This window comes from Eufriesea mexicana, unplaced genomic scaffold (genome assembly GCF_001483705.2).
Source record: "Eufriesea mexicana isolate 0111107269 unplaced genomic scaffold, ASM148370v2 scaffold22, whole genome shotgun sequence".
Classification (NCBI taxonomy): Eukaryota; Metazoa; Arthropoda; class Insecta; order Hymenoptera; family Apidae; genus Eufriesea; species Eufriesea mexicana.
In genome coordinates, this window is record NW_016908212.1 from 224813 (window position 1) to 241588 (window position 16776).

At 27.2% G+C, this 16776-nt stretch overlaps 4 protein-coding genes across 14 annotated transcripts; 2 read left to right on the top strand and 2 right to left on the bottom strand.

Moving 5' to 3' along the window:
• Positions 1–251: 251 nt before the first annotated feature.
• LOC108553766 (Isocitrate dehydrogenase (NAD(+)) 3 non-catalytic subunit gamma) lies at positions 252–7205 on the bottom strand. Of its 4 annotated transcripts, XM_017908800.1 has the most exons (5): positions 6061–7205; positions 5380–5989; positions 4839–5248; positions 1575–1805; positions 252–1412 (listed from the first exon to the last, which is right to left on the bottom strand). In XM_017908800.1, the coding sequence occupies exons 1-5, from the start codon at positions 7165–7167 to the stop codon at positions 474–476; spliced, it is 3297 nt and encodes a 1098-aa protein (XP_017764289.1). In that variant the 5' UTR covers positions 7168–7205; the 3' UTR covers positions 252–473. The 4 variants fall into 4 exon arrangements, with proteins under 4 accessions (XP_017764289.1, XP_017764313.1, XP_017764305.1 ...); XM_017908808.1 differs by lacking the exons at positions 252–1412; positions 1575–1805 and adding an exon at positions 4249–4757 and having other exon boundaries at positions 4841–5248; XM_017908824.1 differs by lacking the exons at positions 4839–5248; positions 5380–5989; positions 6061–7205 and adding an exon at positions 1884–1939 and having other exon boundaries at positions 269–1412; positions 1575–1803.
• LOC108553790 (chromobox protein homolog 1) lies at positions 2554–3829 on the top strand. Of its 2 annotated transcripts, none has more exons than XM_017908834.1 (4): positions 2554–2629; positions 3029–3128; positions 3216–3450; positions 3532–3824. In XM_017908834.1, exons 2-4 carry the CDS (start codon positions 3033–3035, stop codon positions 3756–3758), a joined length of 558 nt encoding a protein of 185 aa, XP_017764323.1. In that variant the 5' UTR covers positions 2554–2629; positions 3029–3032; the 3' UTR covers positions 3759–3824. The 2 variants fall into 2 exon arrangements, with proteins under 2 accessions (XP_017764323.1, XP_017764331.1); XM_017908842.1 differs by having other exon boundaries at positions 2559–2629; positions 3032–3128; positions 3532–3829.
• A 624-nt stretch (positions 7206–7829) lies between the features above and the next one.
• Mybbp1A (MYB binding protein 1a) lies at positions 7830–12327 on the bottom strand. Its single transcript, XM_017908169.1, has 10 exons — positions 12151–12327; positions 11846–12043; positions 11383–11778; positions 10713–11299; positions 10500–10612; positions 9898–10421; positions 9159–9830; positions 8845–9093; positions 8343–8776; positions 7830–8253 (listed from the first exon to the last, which is right to left on the bottom strand). Exons 1-10 carry the CDS (start codon positions 12325–12327, stop codon positions 7830–7832), a joined length of 3774 nt encoding a protein of 1257 aa, XP_017763658.1.
• Positions 12328–13085: 758 nt separating this feature from the next.
• eIF4H1 (eukaryotic translation initiation factor 4H1) lies at positions 13086–15676 on the top strand. Of its 7 annotated transcripts, none has more exons than XM_017908479.1 (5): positions 13086–13354; positions 14050–14220; positions 14324–14574; positions 14828–15064; positions 15142–15675. In XM_017908479.1, the coding sequence occupies exons 1-5, from the start codon at positions 13323–13325 to the stop codon at positions 15291–15293; spliced, it is 843 nt and encodes a 280-aa protein (XP_017763968.1). In that variant the 5' UTR covers positions 13086–13322; the 3' UTR covers positions 15294–15675. The 7 variants fall into 7 exon arrangements, with proteins under 7 accessions (XP_017763968.1, XP_017763979.1, XP_017763932.1 ...); XM_017908490.1 differs by having other exon boundaries at positions 14324–14541; positions 15142–15674; XM_017908443.1 differs by lacking the exon at positions 13086–13354 and adding an exon at positions 13395–13567 and having other exon boundaries at positions 15142–15676.
• The last annotated feature ends 1100 nt before the right edge of the window (positions 15677–16776 follow it).

Genomic DNA, 16776 nt, shown 5'->3' on the forward strand with positions numbered 1-16776 from the left:
TATTTCTTCAATGATTTTACCATTAAGATAGAATTGTTAAGTACATGTATAAATATTATATAATTGCAAGAAAATATTTTTGATGAGATGCAAATAAAAAGATTTACATCTCAAAAACGTCCTTGTAAGAGTAATTACAATATTTAATTTCTATTGATACTAGCTCTTATAATATGTATTTTACAAAATTTAAACTTTAATAATTCCATATATGATGCCATTATATTACATAAAATATTACTATATTACAAGTATCAAATTTGTCACTTTACTTAAAAATTGCTTTGTATAATTTTGTGCGATTTACACAATTGTAGAGAATTTCTTTTAAACAGAAAATATGGTTATTGCTATCAATGATATTCTAACATTATTCCAAGCAATGGAATATTCTTACTAAAAAGCAAAGTTGAATATATACGTACACTTCTACATTATTATGTTAGTTTTTAATATGATACATTTCATCAGTCTTAATTAGATGCTATTTTAATATGTTTCATTATAGAATCCACAACTTCCCTACTTGTAGCTTGCCCACCAAGATCACGAGTATGGATACCTTGGTTAATAGTTTTATTAATGGCATTCTGAATTAAAATAGCATGATGCTTATGTCCAAGATGACGCAACATATCAACGGCAGCATTTAACATTGCAATAGGATTGGCAATATTTTTTCCAGCAATACCTGTGCCAGTATTTCGAGTACCTGGTTCAAATATTGTATAATGATCACCATAATTTTTACCTGCTAATAATCCAGCCCCACCTAACAAACCACATACTACATTTGATACAATTGCTCCATACAAATTGGTTGTTAATACAATATCAAATTGATGTGGATTGGAAACCAATTGCATACAAGTATTATCAATAATCATATCATTATGAGTAATATCTGGGTAATCTTTTGCAACTTTTCTTGATATTTCTAAAAACAATCCATCAGATAGCTTCATTATATTTGCTTTATGAACTGTGGTAACTTTTTTTCTTCCATTTCGCTTAGCATATTCAAATGCATATCTTGCTACACGTTCAGAATTAGTGCTTGTAATAACCTTCATACTTTCTACCACACCCTTTACACTTTCATGCTCTAACATAGCATATTCTCCCTCTGTATTTTGTCTAACAATAACAATGTCAATATTCTTATGTCGCGAATTTACCCCTGGATATGACACACAATGTAGGACATTTACATAAAGATCTAATTCATTTCGAAGAGCAACATTTCGAGAAAGTACACCAGCTTCTGTACTACGAGTTTCAATATTTCCTTTCAATGCTACACCATTTCTACGAATGGAAGTAATAGCAAAATCTAAATCCACATTATCATTTGCATTTGGATCAATGTCTACATCTTCAAAATCTACTGGTACACCTGCATAACTAAAAACCTATAAGAAATACATAAATAAATTACATAAGAACTTTTTCATTAGCATATTATTTAAAAATATAATAGAACATTCACTATAATAATCTAAAAAAACAAGTGAGCAATGACATACTCAAAGGTCATTTTCTTTATTAAAAGTATATAAATAATGTTTATATACCTCTTTTACATAGGTCATTAATTCTGGACCAATTCCAGCACCAGGCAGAAGAGTAACTGTATGTCGTCCCCCGTAATGAGCTTTCGGTATTGGCATTACTTTTTTAATAGTTGGAGTTTTATGCTGTATTTCAAAAGCAGAAATTGAAGCACATCTATGGATTTGGGGTACAACAGTTTTTGGACGTAAATATTTAACAATGGATCGGGCAGCCATTTTGAAGAATATTCTGTAAAATAATTACAGAAAATAATTCAATTTTAATATCAATTATTTAATATGAATAAAATAAATAGTTTTACCACATACTGTGACTTTATTCTATTTTAACAATACCTTGAAAGTCCTTGCCAACCCAAATTTTCAGCGCCGTTTAAACTATAACTTTTATAGAATAGAAAACTAATATTAAAATTTTAAATACTGCCATCTGCCAGAATTACTACAATACATATTTTTTTAATATTAGCAATCAAATATTCTTCAATATTGTTCTTTACATATATAAAATTAATAAGAGTATATAAAAGTATCAATTAATTGCTTGGTTAAATTATGTTTTAAAAACGATAATTTTTAGAAATAATTATATTATATTAGAAACCAAAGCATCTTTTCAATCATAAATAAAAAAATTTCATATTTTATCTTAGCAAAACACTTAAATAATACAATAAAAATTATTCCGCAACTAATACTTTTAAGAAAAAAATTTAACGTATAAATGCTTTGAATTGATTGGTTCTAACATACAAAAAGAAACCGTTATTTATAATAAAAATATGTTATATTTTCATGTTATTTTTGTATTGATAACAAATTTCTTTATTTTTCTAATTACGTAATACCTATAGGGTAATGTTAATAATCTTGACTATGTCGTAAAAATTAAATTTTTACTTCTAAAGAATAATAAATTTGTAAAATCTATTATAGATTATCCGTTGGTCACCCTGTTATTTTTCGCGGCAACGCGTAACAAGACGCTAAAACGCCAGAAAGCCCGCCGCATCATACGTAGCTGCGTCTTTGTGTAACTTGTAGTTACCTTTTAAGTAAGTACCATAATCAAAAATTATAATCAAATAGTTATGTATATAATCGTAATTAAAATTGATATGAATTCATACCATTTATTATCAAATCTTTATATAAATTGATAAGTAAACTCTTGGGCTGCTTCCCGGCTGTCGTACCGCCATTTTGCACTGTGTTCATTTCTCTTAGCATCTTTGAAGCTTTTTCCTTACAAAATTATTTACTATATTAATATATTATATTGTAATAATTTTTCTAAAGTTCCTCTTTTTATGAAATCAATATTTTAAATCTAATTAACTATTTTGATTGAAACTATATTTTCACATTTCAACTTCTCTTTTTTTGTTATTTAGTTTATAATTTTTACTTTGTTGTTCTTTGTCATGTGATTATATGTATTTACAATATTAAAGAAGAATGAGCAAAGGAAAGGAATCATCACCAGCAGAAACTGCAGGAGGTGAAGAATTTAGTGTTGAAAAAGTTTTGGATAGAAGAGTAGTTAAAGGAAAAGTATGTAATTTAAAATATATATGCAGTTTTTTACTTATACTTATATTCATTAAAATAGTTGTTTACTAATTTTGTACATTAATGTAGGTTGAATATTTTCTAAAATGGAAAGGATATTCTAATGAAGAAAATACGTGGGAGCCAGAAGAAAATCTTGATTGTCCAGATCTAATTGCACAATTTGAAGAGCAACGCAAGAAAAAAGAAGCAGCTGTAGCTGGTAAACGACACGAAGATAAAGAACAAAAGAAACGAAAAAGTTCAGGTGGACCGTTACCTACAAGTACTAAGAAAAAAATGACAGAAGAAAAGAAACCCGAAGGTCTTTAACATTTTGACACCACATAATTTATTTAAAGAATATATAACATAATCTTTACTTTTGCATTTTAATTATGTTTAGGTTTTGACAGAAATTTGGAACCTGAACGAATTATTGGGGCAACAGATTCAAGTGGAGAATTAATGTTTTTAATGAAGTGGAAAGGGACAGATGATGCTGATCTAGTTCCTGCTCGAATAGCAAATGAAAAATGTCCACAAATTGTAATAAAATTTTATGAAGAACGATTGACATGGCATAGCCCTGCTCATGATGAAGAAAGTTCAACAAAAGCTGATGCAGAGTAGCGTCCAGCCTTCCGATTCATGTACGCAGCACGCTTCATATCCGTGAAAATGTTTTAACAATTTTTTAATGTGTAAAAGCCTTTTTAATAATAAAAATACTTTTACATAAGATAGCAATGGTATTATAGTGGAAGTATTTCTGTCAAAACAAAACAAAAAAAACAATCCGTTTCTGTTTTTGAGATTAATTTTTTTACGTAATTGGTAAAACTACAAATCGTTAATTGTCTAATAATGACTTAAATTGTTTTTCGCAACCTTCAGTACACCAATAATATAATAATTTTATATATTGTAGATTAACGTTTTCTTGTCAAGTAATTATGCAAATGAAATAAAAATGATGTTTTAGTATATAAGTATATATGTAGTTTATTGATTTGTATGAAGTATCAAATTAAAGGATTCATTTTTTGTAATTTATAAATGTTTAATTTTTCTAAGATACATATTCAAGAATATAAGTTACAAAATTATTTTTATTTTTCAATTAATATTTCATTCTTTTTGCATTTTTTTTTAAACTTTTAGCTCCTTTTCGTTTATTTCTATTGGTAGAATTATTTAATTTCTGATGTCGTTTTATTTCCCATTCTATTTGTTTGTGACTTGCACCATCAGTATTAAATGTATCTGTCCCACCGGATTTACCTGGTTGTTTGCTATGCTCTTCTAATATTTCTGCAAATTTCTCCGCGGATAGAAATAAGTTAGTATCAATTTCTTTTGAATTTTTATTCTTTTTATTTTGTTTTTTATCTTGTTTTTTTATCCATTTGTTTATATTTGATTCAGTTTTCTTACTCAAAATATTTTCAGTATCATCATCATCATCATCTATGTTTAAATCAATGTCACTCAAGTTTTGTAATTCAGCATCTGTGTCACTATCTTCATCCAAATTTTTGGTATAATCTAAATCGTACATATCATTAGAATCACTTGCTTCACTTTCAATGCTAGTAGCATCATCAAAATCGTTGTTTTCTTCCTTAATATCTATATAGTAAATTTTTTATATATTAACATGACATATTTAAAAATAAATTTTAAATTGAAAAATAAAATGTATATTCGTATACCTTTTTTCTTTCTGCTAGTTTGTATGTCAGCAGCGATATCTAAATCTTCAAAATCTTTACCATCAGTTAATCTGTTTAACATATCATCAAATTCTTCACTATTAACACTTTCTACATCATCATCTACTTTAAATTCATGTTTAGATTTTTTTCTTTTTTTTAAATATCGGTATAAATATAATTCATCAACTGGGATACGTTCTTCTTTTTCATTAATGTATGATACACTGTCAACTGGAATACATCTAATACCTTTTGGTGTATATCCTGCACGTTGTGCTAAAGGATCATTTTTTTTCTGCACTTTCTTATTTTCTAACTTTTTTGGATTTTTGAAAACATAACGATCCAAAAAACGCATTAAAGATAAATCTGCTAGTGGATCACCTGTATAATCAATTGATTTTCCTAAAAGTACAAATAATATATATTACTTTTTTAGTATCAAATGTAATATTATAGTGGATTTATGTACAATTAATATCTAATACACAAATATAACAGTTTAATAACAACATTATGTGTATTTAATACAATACCTTCAAGAATAGTATTTGCAAATAATGCAACACTTGGATGATAATGTTTAGATAATGCTATTAGCTCTGTATTTAAACCTTTAGTTATTCCAGCGTAAGCAGGATTACGACAAAAGGGATCATATTCCTTTTGTGTATTGATATTAATGTTCATGTTCTTTTCTGCTTTGATTTTAGATTCATTGTTTACATTGTCTTCAGATATAACATTTGTTAATACAATAGAATCTCCTAATTTAGATTCATCATTAGATAGATAAGAAATTTCTGGATTTGAAGAACTATCTTTAAATTTTAAATCTTCATTTTCTACTTTAATATAGTCTACTGGTTTTAATAATAAAGTTTTTAATTCCTTATGAGTATGTAAAATTTTGGATATTACATACAAAGTAGCACAAGCCATGTTTGCTGGGAAATATAATGCAACTTGTAAACTTCTTTTAATAAAAGAATATAAACGTTGTTTATTATGATCATTTTGAAGAACTCGGTACAATAAATTAAGAAATAATGCACGTTTATTTGCCACTCCAATTTGTGGGTCTAATAATTTCCGATAAAAAGCAGAATAAAATCTATTTGATTGAACATCATTTTCACCTGTAATCTATATAAATGAAGAAAAAAAGGATAAAGTCAAATACTGTATAATAAACATATTATAATTGACATAATTACCTGATACAATAAATTGAGTGCATTGAAAGAAACATTCAAAGATCCGATATGTACAACTTTATATACAGAATCTATATGATCATTCAATATATTTGAATCCAATTTTGCAAATGGATATGCTCTGTTTACACCAGTTAAGATTGCTGCCATCATTCTGCAATCTGGTTCTCCTCTTTTTAAACAAGCTTTAAAGAAAGCAAAGTAAACTTCAATAAGTGTAGAAGCAATTTTCTCATCATTGTTATTTAAAAGAAGTTGTGTTAACAAACAAATTGCATAATATTGTGCACGTTGTGCTACATTTTTCCTAAATAATAATTTTTCAACTTCTCGTAACACAACAAGTTTCATATTGGGATGTTCATGTAATAATTTATTTAAACAAAATATAACTTTTGATCCTATTTTACTACTTGGATCTCCTATTTTGTTTACAAGGAATTCTAACAATTTATGTTCTTGTTCAGCATTTCCTATTAATAAATCTGTCATTACTGATATTGCAACTTCACGATTTGCATCTACCGTATCAGATGCAATGGTAGCTAAAGACATTACAAAACGTTCATATAGTTCACATAATTGGTCTTCAAAATACCAATGAGCCATTAATTTTTTTCTAGATATGTTTGATTTAATAAGAGTGTCTTCAGAGATAAATTTATTAACTTCGTTTAAATTTTGTTCTTCAAATTTAAGCAATTTAAATTTAGGATGTAGGAGATCTAATAAAAACAAATCCTTTAATGATTTTATTATCATATTGCATTGATTATGTTTTACCACACGTACTTGATTTATGAGCATTGTAAGTCTAGCTAAATTATATTTTGGATTATCTTGCACTAACACAATGGCAGCTGCTACTTTGTCAGAGGTTGTACCCTGTGTTAATGCTGTTCTTAACCATACTGTTTCTGAATCAGTATATTTTGATTCTTTTAATTGAAAAACAGATGTTTCTGCATCCAAGTATTTTTTTGCTTCATCTTTTAAACTCGATATTTCTGCTTCAGATATAGAATGTTTATATGGCTCCTCTCCTTTAGAATATTCTTCATACCATTTATTGCTCTTTTTATTCATCTCTGTGAATCCCTTTTTCATTTTATTAGAAATTCTAATATTTAAAAAAAAATATATTCAGAAATATAAAAACAGCATATATTTTCTAAGAAAATATTTTTATTTCATGGTTAACCTTAATCACATTAGTAAATTTACTGTGGTTTAAATTTTGATAATATATAATGGTGACAAATATTTATTAGGAATAAGAATATTTGATAATATACACTTTCTTAATCACAGTAATAAGACAGTAAGAATGAGTCTTTGAATAAATACATGTGCATATAAGATAAATGCCATTGTCCACATTAAACACACGTGACCACCGAAAGTATCATGTGACATGCTACACGATGCGCAAGAAATATAAAAGATCTCATACTCGTATCTCTTGCGCAACGCACAATGCTTCACGTACAACACTGCGTAACACTACAAACCTTTTGTATCACGTACAACTATTTAATACTATTTATTGTTGATATACGCTTTTCTACCATTTTTCTACTATTGATGTACATAATATAATCAAAATATAAAAATTTGTATTAAAATTAAAATTTACAGCGAAATGCATAAGAAATTTATTTATTAACATAACATTAATAGCTTATGAAAAAGATTTATTTATATATTTTAAAGCTGTACAAACTTTTTGATACATATTTTTATAAATGTATTCAATTTTATTTTATGTATCAAACAGTTTGCATACTTTTTCTTCTTTTCACTTTATTGTCATCTGATATACTTTTAATTGTTCTTTTTTGTGAAGAAATAGAACTAGTCTGTTCAGTTTGAAAATTCCCATTTTGTAATGATACATCTTCGTCTGGTTGATCATGTAGAACAAGAGAGCTAAACTTACAAGGTTCGAAACCTTCTAACAGTGTTTTTTCACGCAACATCCGTGCTTCCTTTTTTAATAGTTGTTTATTTTTCTGTTTACTTTTATTTTTCTTTCTTTTTTTTAATTCGTTTTTCTTTAATGGAGTAATATCTGTATCGTTTTGTGTATTTCCATTTTCTTGTGTGTTATTTAATTGCTTTACATTATTTGCAATCTCTTTTATTTCTCCATTTACAGAAGTATTCTCTTTATTTGTAGCTTTTTTCACTGATCTAAAATAAAAATAAGAAAGAAGAATATAAATAATTTCATACCACAATATAATAAAATTTTAACGCTATATTACTCAGTTAACACTTACATGTTAAGTGGAATTCCAATTTGTGCTGCTAATCTATTATATGCTGCTTTTGTATCTTTTGCAAATGAAACATGAGCTCTGTACGTTTTAAGTACATTTCCAATATTATTCCAATTCCATGCTTGTGGCAAATGATGAGTGTAAATACTTCGTAATAATGAAAAAAGAAGGCAAATATACCTTTGTTTAACCTCTTTTCCTATTTTATTATTATCAGTTGCAACAATTTGTCTATTTTCAACTTTATACATATCAGACAATCCTTGAAACGTGCTTATAGTATTTTTGTATAACTTTTTTTCCATTTTTATTCTTACATCAGAATGTTTCTTATCTGAATGAACTAATCGACTATTATTATAAAAAATTGTTAAAAATTCAAGTGCATATCCACGACGAAAAGACCTTACAGTACTATCAAAAGCAAAGTCCACCTATAAGAATAAATGTATATTATTTGGAATCCTTTGCATCTTTACTAATATAAAAAATACAAATTTACCAATAAAGGAGTTAGATGCCAGTTACCGTCCCATTGTAATTGTAAGATGCTTTTAAATAATAAAGGCGATAATACACAGTCTCTTCTTTTAAAAAATGCTGTTAAATTTTCTACATAAATTTTAATTATTGCATCTGTTGATACATTAGCCTGCTGTACACACCTCACAAGGAATGTACAACATTCTGCTAATTTATCGCTCATTTCATGATAAACAGACGTGGTTCTTTCTCCTTTCTCAATTAAAGCCTTAAAAATATACATTTTAATTATGTAATAGACGTAGAATTATTATTTAGTTACATTACAATTACCTTTAATATTACTGTTAATAATTCTTCATCAACATTTTCTGTATCTTTGAATTTTTTTATCATTGATAATATTTTTAAACAAGATCGAACTCGATCTTGTAAAGGTTTCTGATGAGGATCTTTTATACAATATTCCAACAATGTAAAAAGAGGAAGTAACATATCAAGTACAATTGCCATTGATGGAGTATATTCTAAATAAGTTTCTAATAAATCTATAACTCGAATTCTAAAATGAGTTAATGTTTGGGCTGATTTTTCTTGTTTTTTAGATCGCGATTGACGATTTTCTCGTAGAATTCTAAATGCTGCTGCTAATGATTCATCTAATCGTTTTCCTTCTTCTTCATCAATGTTATCTACATTTATATCTTCATCATCAGTTTGAACAGAAGCATCACCTAATGCTTGTCTTACAGCCATTCGTAATCTATCAGTTACTGTTTCATCTTCATCTTCATCTTCATCTTCATCTTCATTCATTGATTCTTCATTTGAATCAGAGTCATTATCTGTTGAAGTTTCCACTTCATTATTAATATTCTCTTCATTAATTTTATCGTCATTATCACTATCCGAATTTGATTCTGTTTCTGATGAATTTTCTTCTTCTTCGTTATTAAAACCATTTTTTGTTATGAGTGGTCCTTTATCATCTCTTACATCTAGCACCTAGAAATAAAAATTTCAAAATATAATAATCATTAATTTTCGAAGTATGTTAATAACGTTTACATACTGCTAATATTTGATGTATAGCTGTTGGTGTAACATAAGAACAAATATGTGGAAAAACACATCCTACTAATGATCGTAATAAATGACTGTTTTTAGAATAGAAGGACAATAACAAATCAACAACTACTTCTACCCATTCTGGTTCATCATCTTGTGTTTTATTACTATTAATTTTATGTTTTTTAGATTTTTTTAGTAGTCTTTCATAACAACTTTGTAATTCATCTATGGCCATAATTGCCATTTGTGAATCTGAAAATAATTGTAAACCCATGTGCAAATTCATTGTATGAAATACTGGTACAGCTTCCGTCTTCCTTGAATTATTTTCTAAATTTTTAATTAAGCACATGACTTTTTCCCAAGAATTGTTTGCTTCGTTCCCTAATGGATTTCTTAATTTCAAAGTTTGTTTTTTCAGATGAATGTCTAAAAAGTGAACTAATTCGCTTAATATATTTCTTAGATCATTTAATCTTGGTAATTTATGATCTAGTGCATGATAGAATGTTTCCTTAAATTGTGCTATAAACAAAAATTTACAATTAAAGAAATAGAAAATTAGATATATATAATAACATTAAATACAAAAATAATAATTACGAGCAAGATCTACTCCAACATTTGGCATTTCGCATAATCCATAAGTAAATAAAAACTTCAACTGATCTAATCTCCATTCTTTATCCACAAGCGTTTTAGGATGTCCCATTAATCTAATAAAACACAACAAATTAATTGTATGTATTTATACACATATACATAATTGCATCAAAGGTAAACTTCAATGAATTCATTTTATGAAATATTAAATACCTTGTTAATAAATGTGCAGCATAAATTCTTTCAGCATTTGTCCAAAAAGATTCTGCTTTGGTGTTTAATTTGTTCCTGGGTATTGTATTTTCAATTATATCTCTGTATATTTTTGATACTTTCTTTATACCATCTAAGTTTAAATTTCCAGTAAGCATTTGAATTACTTTTATACCTGTTTTTTTCTCTATCATTAAATCACCTGGATACAATATTAATTTCTTTAACACAGCAATTTGTATTTTTAATTTTGTATCGTCACTATTTGTGGCTAATATTAATAAATTTAAGACTTCTTTAAATCCAAGAATTACTTCATCTTTATTATGGTACTTAGATCCAGTACACTTTTTTAACATATGTTGCACATAATTTGGTGATAATAATGATGGAAGTATTGATTTATCTATAGTATTTGATAATATAAATTTGAGAATCTGTACAACTAAATATTCATCAGTTTTAGATGGTTTTGTAAATTTCTGATCTATGTGAGTCCAAAAATCAATAATAAGTTCAGTTGATACTAAATTCTCACAGAAGAATTTGAATATTGGATGATGACATGATATAATTCTGGGTAAGTCCTGAACATTAATAATATGTAATTTATACATTTTTTAATAAATAATTTGTATAAATAAAATCATAAATAGTACATCATACTTACCAATAATACTTTCACTATATCATCCATAGTTTCTTTGGTAATAATGTTTTCCGTGCCAAAATGTTTTTTCGAAAATTCATTTACAAGTGATGGACATTTGTTTTTTATTACTAACAAAGCATAAAATGAGTCTAAAGTTTGTTCTGTCCATGGTTTACCAAATTCTTTTTCAATAACTGGCCAAACTGATTGTTTAATACATTCAGCATCAATTTGATTCACAAATTCAACAAGGAATGAAACAGAAACAATTGATAAATAACTACGTTGTTTGCCTGCATTGATGAGATCTTGTATAATTTGTAGTTGTATTTCACAAGTACTATTTAAAAGTATTTTAGATCTTATTAATGTCCCATATGCTAATATGCGTCCCATATAAATATCACCATTTTCCTAAAATGTTACAGTTAATATTAAATATAAAATATTATTACAATATAACTCAAATTGATTTCCTTACACTTTTACTATTACTGTTTACAGGATGTAATTCACTGTTTACTATAGATAAAAATTGTTCAATAGATGTTTCTGGATTCATTATTAAATAAACTGTCAAAGTTGTATAAAAACCTATTCGTGAAGTTGTTTTTGATGAACCTAAACTTCTAATAAGTCTTTTTATAGCATATTTAAATTCTTGACTATCACTGTGTTCCTAAAATATTATATTTACAATTAATTTTTCGATGAAAAAACTATGATCATTTCTCACACTCTATAAATAATGTCTTATTTTGTGGTTATCTCTAAATAAACACTTACTGAGTTTTGTTGAATTAAATACTTTAATAGGGCAATCCCACCGTGTATTCTTTCAGATTCTATTTCATTTTTCAATTTTGTAAAATAATCAAGAATTGTACAATCCATTTTATTTGTATTCGTCATTTCAAAGTCATTTGAAACAACCTCTACCATGTGCATAGCCTCGTCTGCCATCTTGCTTTGTTTTAAGTAAAAACTACGTTAATCTAATAAGTATCTAAATTAAAAATATATAAAACAGTTGAACGAATTAGTATTTTAATAGTCGTATAATAATAGATACCTAAATGATATAAACAATGGACTGAATGAAAAATTAAAAAGGCATATTTCAGTTTTGAATTGCATAGATTATCAATCATTTTTCTTAAGAATTTCGTACCTTTGTATGAAATTATTGAATCACTATTAATAAAAATTTGTAGTAATATTATGTAATTCAAGTATATAAATAAGGTATTTTAAAAAAGGACTTATTATGGTTTAATTATTAATGAATTCATAACAAAAATAATAGTAATTATATTTTTTATTACAAACTTTCAATCATTTTATAAAATATTGTTAAAATTCATTAATACAAGCAACGATTCCAAATGAAGTATAGTTGGTTTGAGCGATATAGTGAAGTCATAAAATCAGTCAAACACAAAAGTACAAATGTTCTGATTTCCGAAACAACAACTTAAGATATTTTAGAGAGATAAAGAGCTTGAGCGTCAATCAATGCCGTATGATGTCGATTTGAAATGGGTTCTTCCGTTGCTGGATATTGCTGATAATGGTTTACGAAGAATTAAAGTTCTTCTAAATGTTTGAAATATTAAATAGAATTTGATGGTAGCAAAATGTTAATAAATAGTAGTTAATGAATTAAGTTAAAATTGAAAGTTAATCAACAGTTTTTTTCTGTTTTACTGCTTGGCATTAAATACCTACAGTTACAAACTGCAGACGGTCCTGAGTATCGGCAACATCAATGGTGTCATTTTGGCATCAATTGGGGCCACCTCTAGATACAATAATTTACGACATCACTATATTGCTCAAATCAACTATAAGTTTCTATAGATTCACGATTTTAAATTTTTTAGTGATTAGAAAAGTGCCATCTTGAATATAGTATCGCACTCAACCCGCGCGGTCCCGGTCAGTTTCGTGCATCCAATATGGCTGGACGAGGTGGTTACGAAGATTCAAGGCAAGTATAGGTTACGATTTTTCTCATGTATAACAATTATTGAGATTTTTCAAAATAGTGCAAAGGTAATGTATAATTAGTGCATCGAGCTGGTGAATAAATGTTTTTTTTTTCCAATAATTTTGCAAATTTAAGGTTAAGTGAGTTTCGATTAGAGTGCAGCCAAGCACCTTGCAGATATGGTACCTTCCACACGCGGCTTTATTTTGGCAGGTCAAACAATGGTGTATTTTAGTCGTAGTATTATTAACAAGGATATTAATTTAAAATTTGTATAATAGATACAGTTTATTTATTTTAAAATACTATTTGTTGCGACACACAAGACTAATTGTTTTCACATCACTCATTAAAATATATGCTTGAGAAAATTAGTACCTAAATGAGTGTCAGTAGCGTGAATTTCTATATTTTATTGTTCTTTCCTAATCTTCAAAAGTGAATACAAAGTATTTCGTAATTTTAAGAATATGAAATGATTACTTCATGTCAATTCTAAAGTGCTTAGTGTTTTCTACTGTTTTTGATTAAATAGGGTTAAAGAATAATGAGATGTAAAAATGGTGCTTCATTTCTACCAAAATATTCGTTGTGTATAATTTATATATAGTTCTGAATATTAAATATTTGTATAAAATAATATCTTATGTGATATAATTTATTTGTATATATAAATATAAATTATTTTTGTACAGAGATTATGGCGGTACATATCGAAGTGGCAGAAAGCCATTACCAACTGAACCACCTTATACTGCATATGTAGGAAATTTGCCAAATGGGATTGTACAAGGAGATGTTGATAAGATCTTTAAAAAACTTAATGTTAAAGGAATCAGATTGGTTAAAGACAAAGATACTGATAGGTTTGTATAGCTCTAATCAATTATATTAATTGCATATCTTCTATTATAAATAATAAAATCTTTTTATGTTATACAATTTTTGAAGTTATCTAACTCTTTGTAGGTTTAAGGGTTTTTGTTATGTTGAATTTGAAGATTTATCAGACCTAGAGGCAGCATTGGAAATGGATGGAGCAGTAGAAGTAGATAAAAGTATCATTAAAATAGATGTAGCAGAGAATAGAAGAAACGAACGAGGCGGTGGTTTTGACAGAAGAGGTCGTGGTGGTGGTGGCATTGGAGGAGGCTTTAGAGGAAGAGATGGTGGTCGTGGTGGATATGGTGATGATTTTAGAAGCAAATCTATGTATTCTAGTAAGCGTTATGCTTTGCATAACGTATATCTGAAGTTTAATATTATAAATCAATTTGACTAACACAATAGTTTATTTTATTATAATATTTTAAAGTTTAACAGCTTTTCATAAATGTTATTTCAAATAAATATTTTACTATAAACTTTTATACCGTAAACATATATTTGCATACATATATTTGCATACATTCATTGTTACTATAAGATTCATTGTTACTATAAATTAAAGTTCAATATAACAATAATGTGCAGGAGGTTATGTAAGTCAAGGTCAAGGTCAAGGTCATGGTAGTAGACAAAGTAGTACATGGGACATGAAGGGTAACCGAGGTAACAGTAGTCAGTTTAATGATGATGCAGGAGGTGGAAATCGAGAATGGTTGCATAATGCGCCGTCTAGATCATATGGTAATAGACCACCCCCGCGTGGTACTGGGCCTGAAAGAAAACCATTTCATGATGAATCATATCATAAAGATCCACCACCAGGTTTGTTTGTATACAAACATTTTATAGATATATTATCTGTGAAATGATAAAAAGTAATTTTAATGTTGTTATTACAGCTGAAACAAGTGGAAGAAAACGTCTGGTATTAGCACCAAGAACAATTCAAGATCCTATAAATGCAATTGCAGAATCAAGTAAATCAAGTTCAATTTATGGTGGAGCAAAACCTCGGGACGAAAAAATTAATACTAATAATACTGACAAGTAAATACATTATCATTGCTAGTTTCTGATTCCCTAAATTTTAGGGAAAGGAACTTTCCCAACAAAAACATTTGGAAACCAATACAAGATTCCTTAGTTTCCTCAAGTGTAGTGGGGAGAATCTTTTCAGAGATGAAATTGTAATAATTTTTACTTACCCCTAAGGGGAGTCTTCCCCACAATAATGATAAAAAAGTGATTTAATGAGATTTTTAAGTTCTACGTATTTGGCATTTTTAATTAAGAAAATTTATTCATCTAGTGCCCCTTCTATTCATACTAATTTCTTAGTTAAAAAGATGTAATGTTAAATTGAGAATTTAAAGTAAAAGTTGTGTGCATCATGCATGCTCCAGTAATATTGGTTATGTGTAATTATATGTATATACATATGATCAATCGTATCACGTATGTATATTTATATATGTGTGTGTGTGTATGTGTATACGCGCGCGCGTACGTGTGTATTGTATATATACATCCACGTGCGCGCGCGCACACATGCACTTGAATTATATGTATATATATATGTATATGTATATATGTATGTATATATATGTATATATATGTATATATACATATATACAGGTGAATAATGATGGTGTACGAAAAGTACATTTTAATATTCACGTCAATTTCATGTTGGGTGTTGTATCAGTTTATAATAATAATAATGATTTGATTCCGCAAAAACTGATCTTAATAATATTGTACTCAAATAATCTTTATTTTAAAGAGTACAAGATATCCTTCATTTCATTTCCTTCCTTATAATTTTTATATTTCACTTTAATATCAATCATTGTACGTGCTTATTAAGATGATTCATGAATAATTGTTTAATATGAAAAATCGTATTTGATTAAAAAGATTAAACAATTATTTACGTGCTTGTGAAATAATGACAAACAATTATAAGAAATAAAAGATATTTGAGTGTTTGAAAAAAATTATACATCACTAAGTGGTATGAGAATAATGTGCCGATTATTATTACGCATTAATATTGTGTAACGGATTAATTAACTACGCTAGCAATAAATGCCGATCACTTGAAAAAAATATCGATGAATATAAGATAATAAATAAAGAAAAACTTCAATTAATGACAAATACTATGTAAAACTATGCTTGTATATGATACTATTTCCTAAATAAAGTAGTCGTTTGCCTTGTATTCATGTAATGTATCTTTAAAAAATTAAGAAATAGAAAATAAAATTTATATGTAATTTGAATTGTGAACAATATGTAACATTAATATATTTTGTAAGTTACTCTTAAATAAGGTAATTTAATGTTTAATTTTAACATAAACTTTTAAACATTAAACGAATATATGAATATAATTAAGTAAGATCAATTATATCTTGCATTAAAAATTATTTATGCCACTAAAATTTGTAATATAAAAACAAAGTTATGATCATAATATCGTTTATGAAATACCAAAGTTTATTTCGGTAGCCACGCCTAAACTTCTCCCT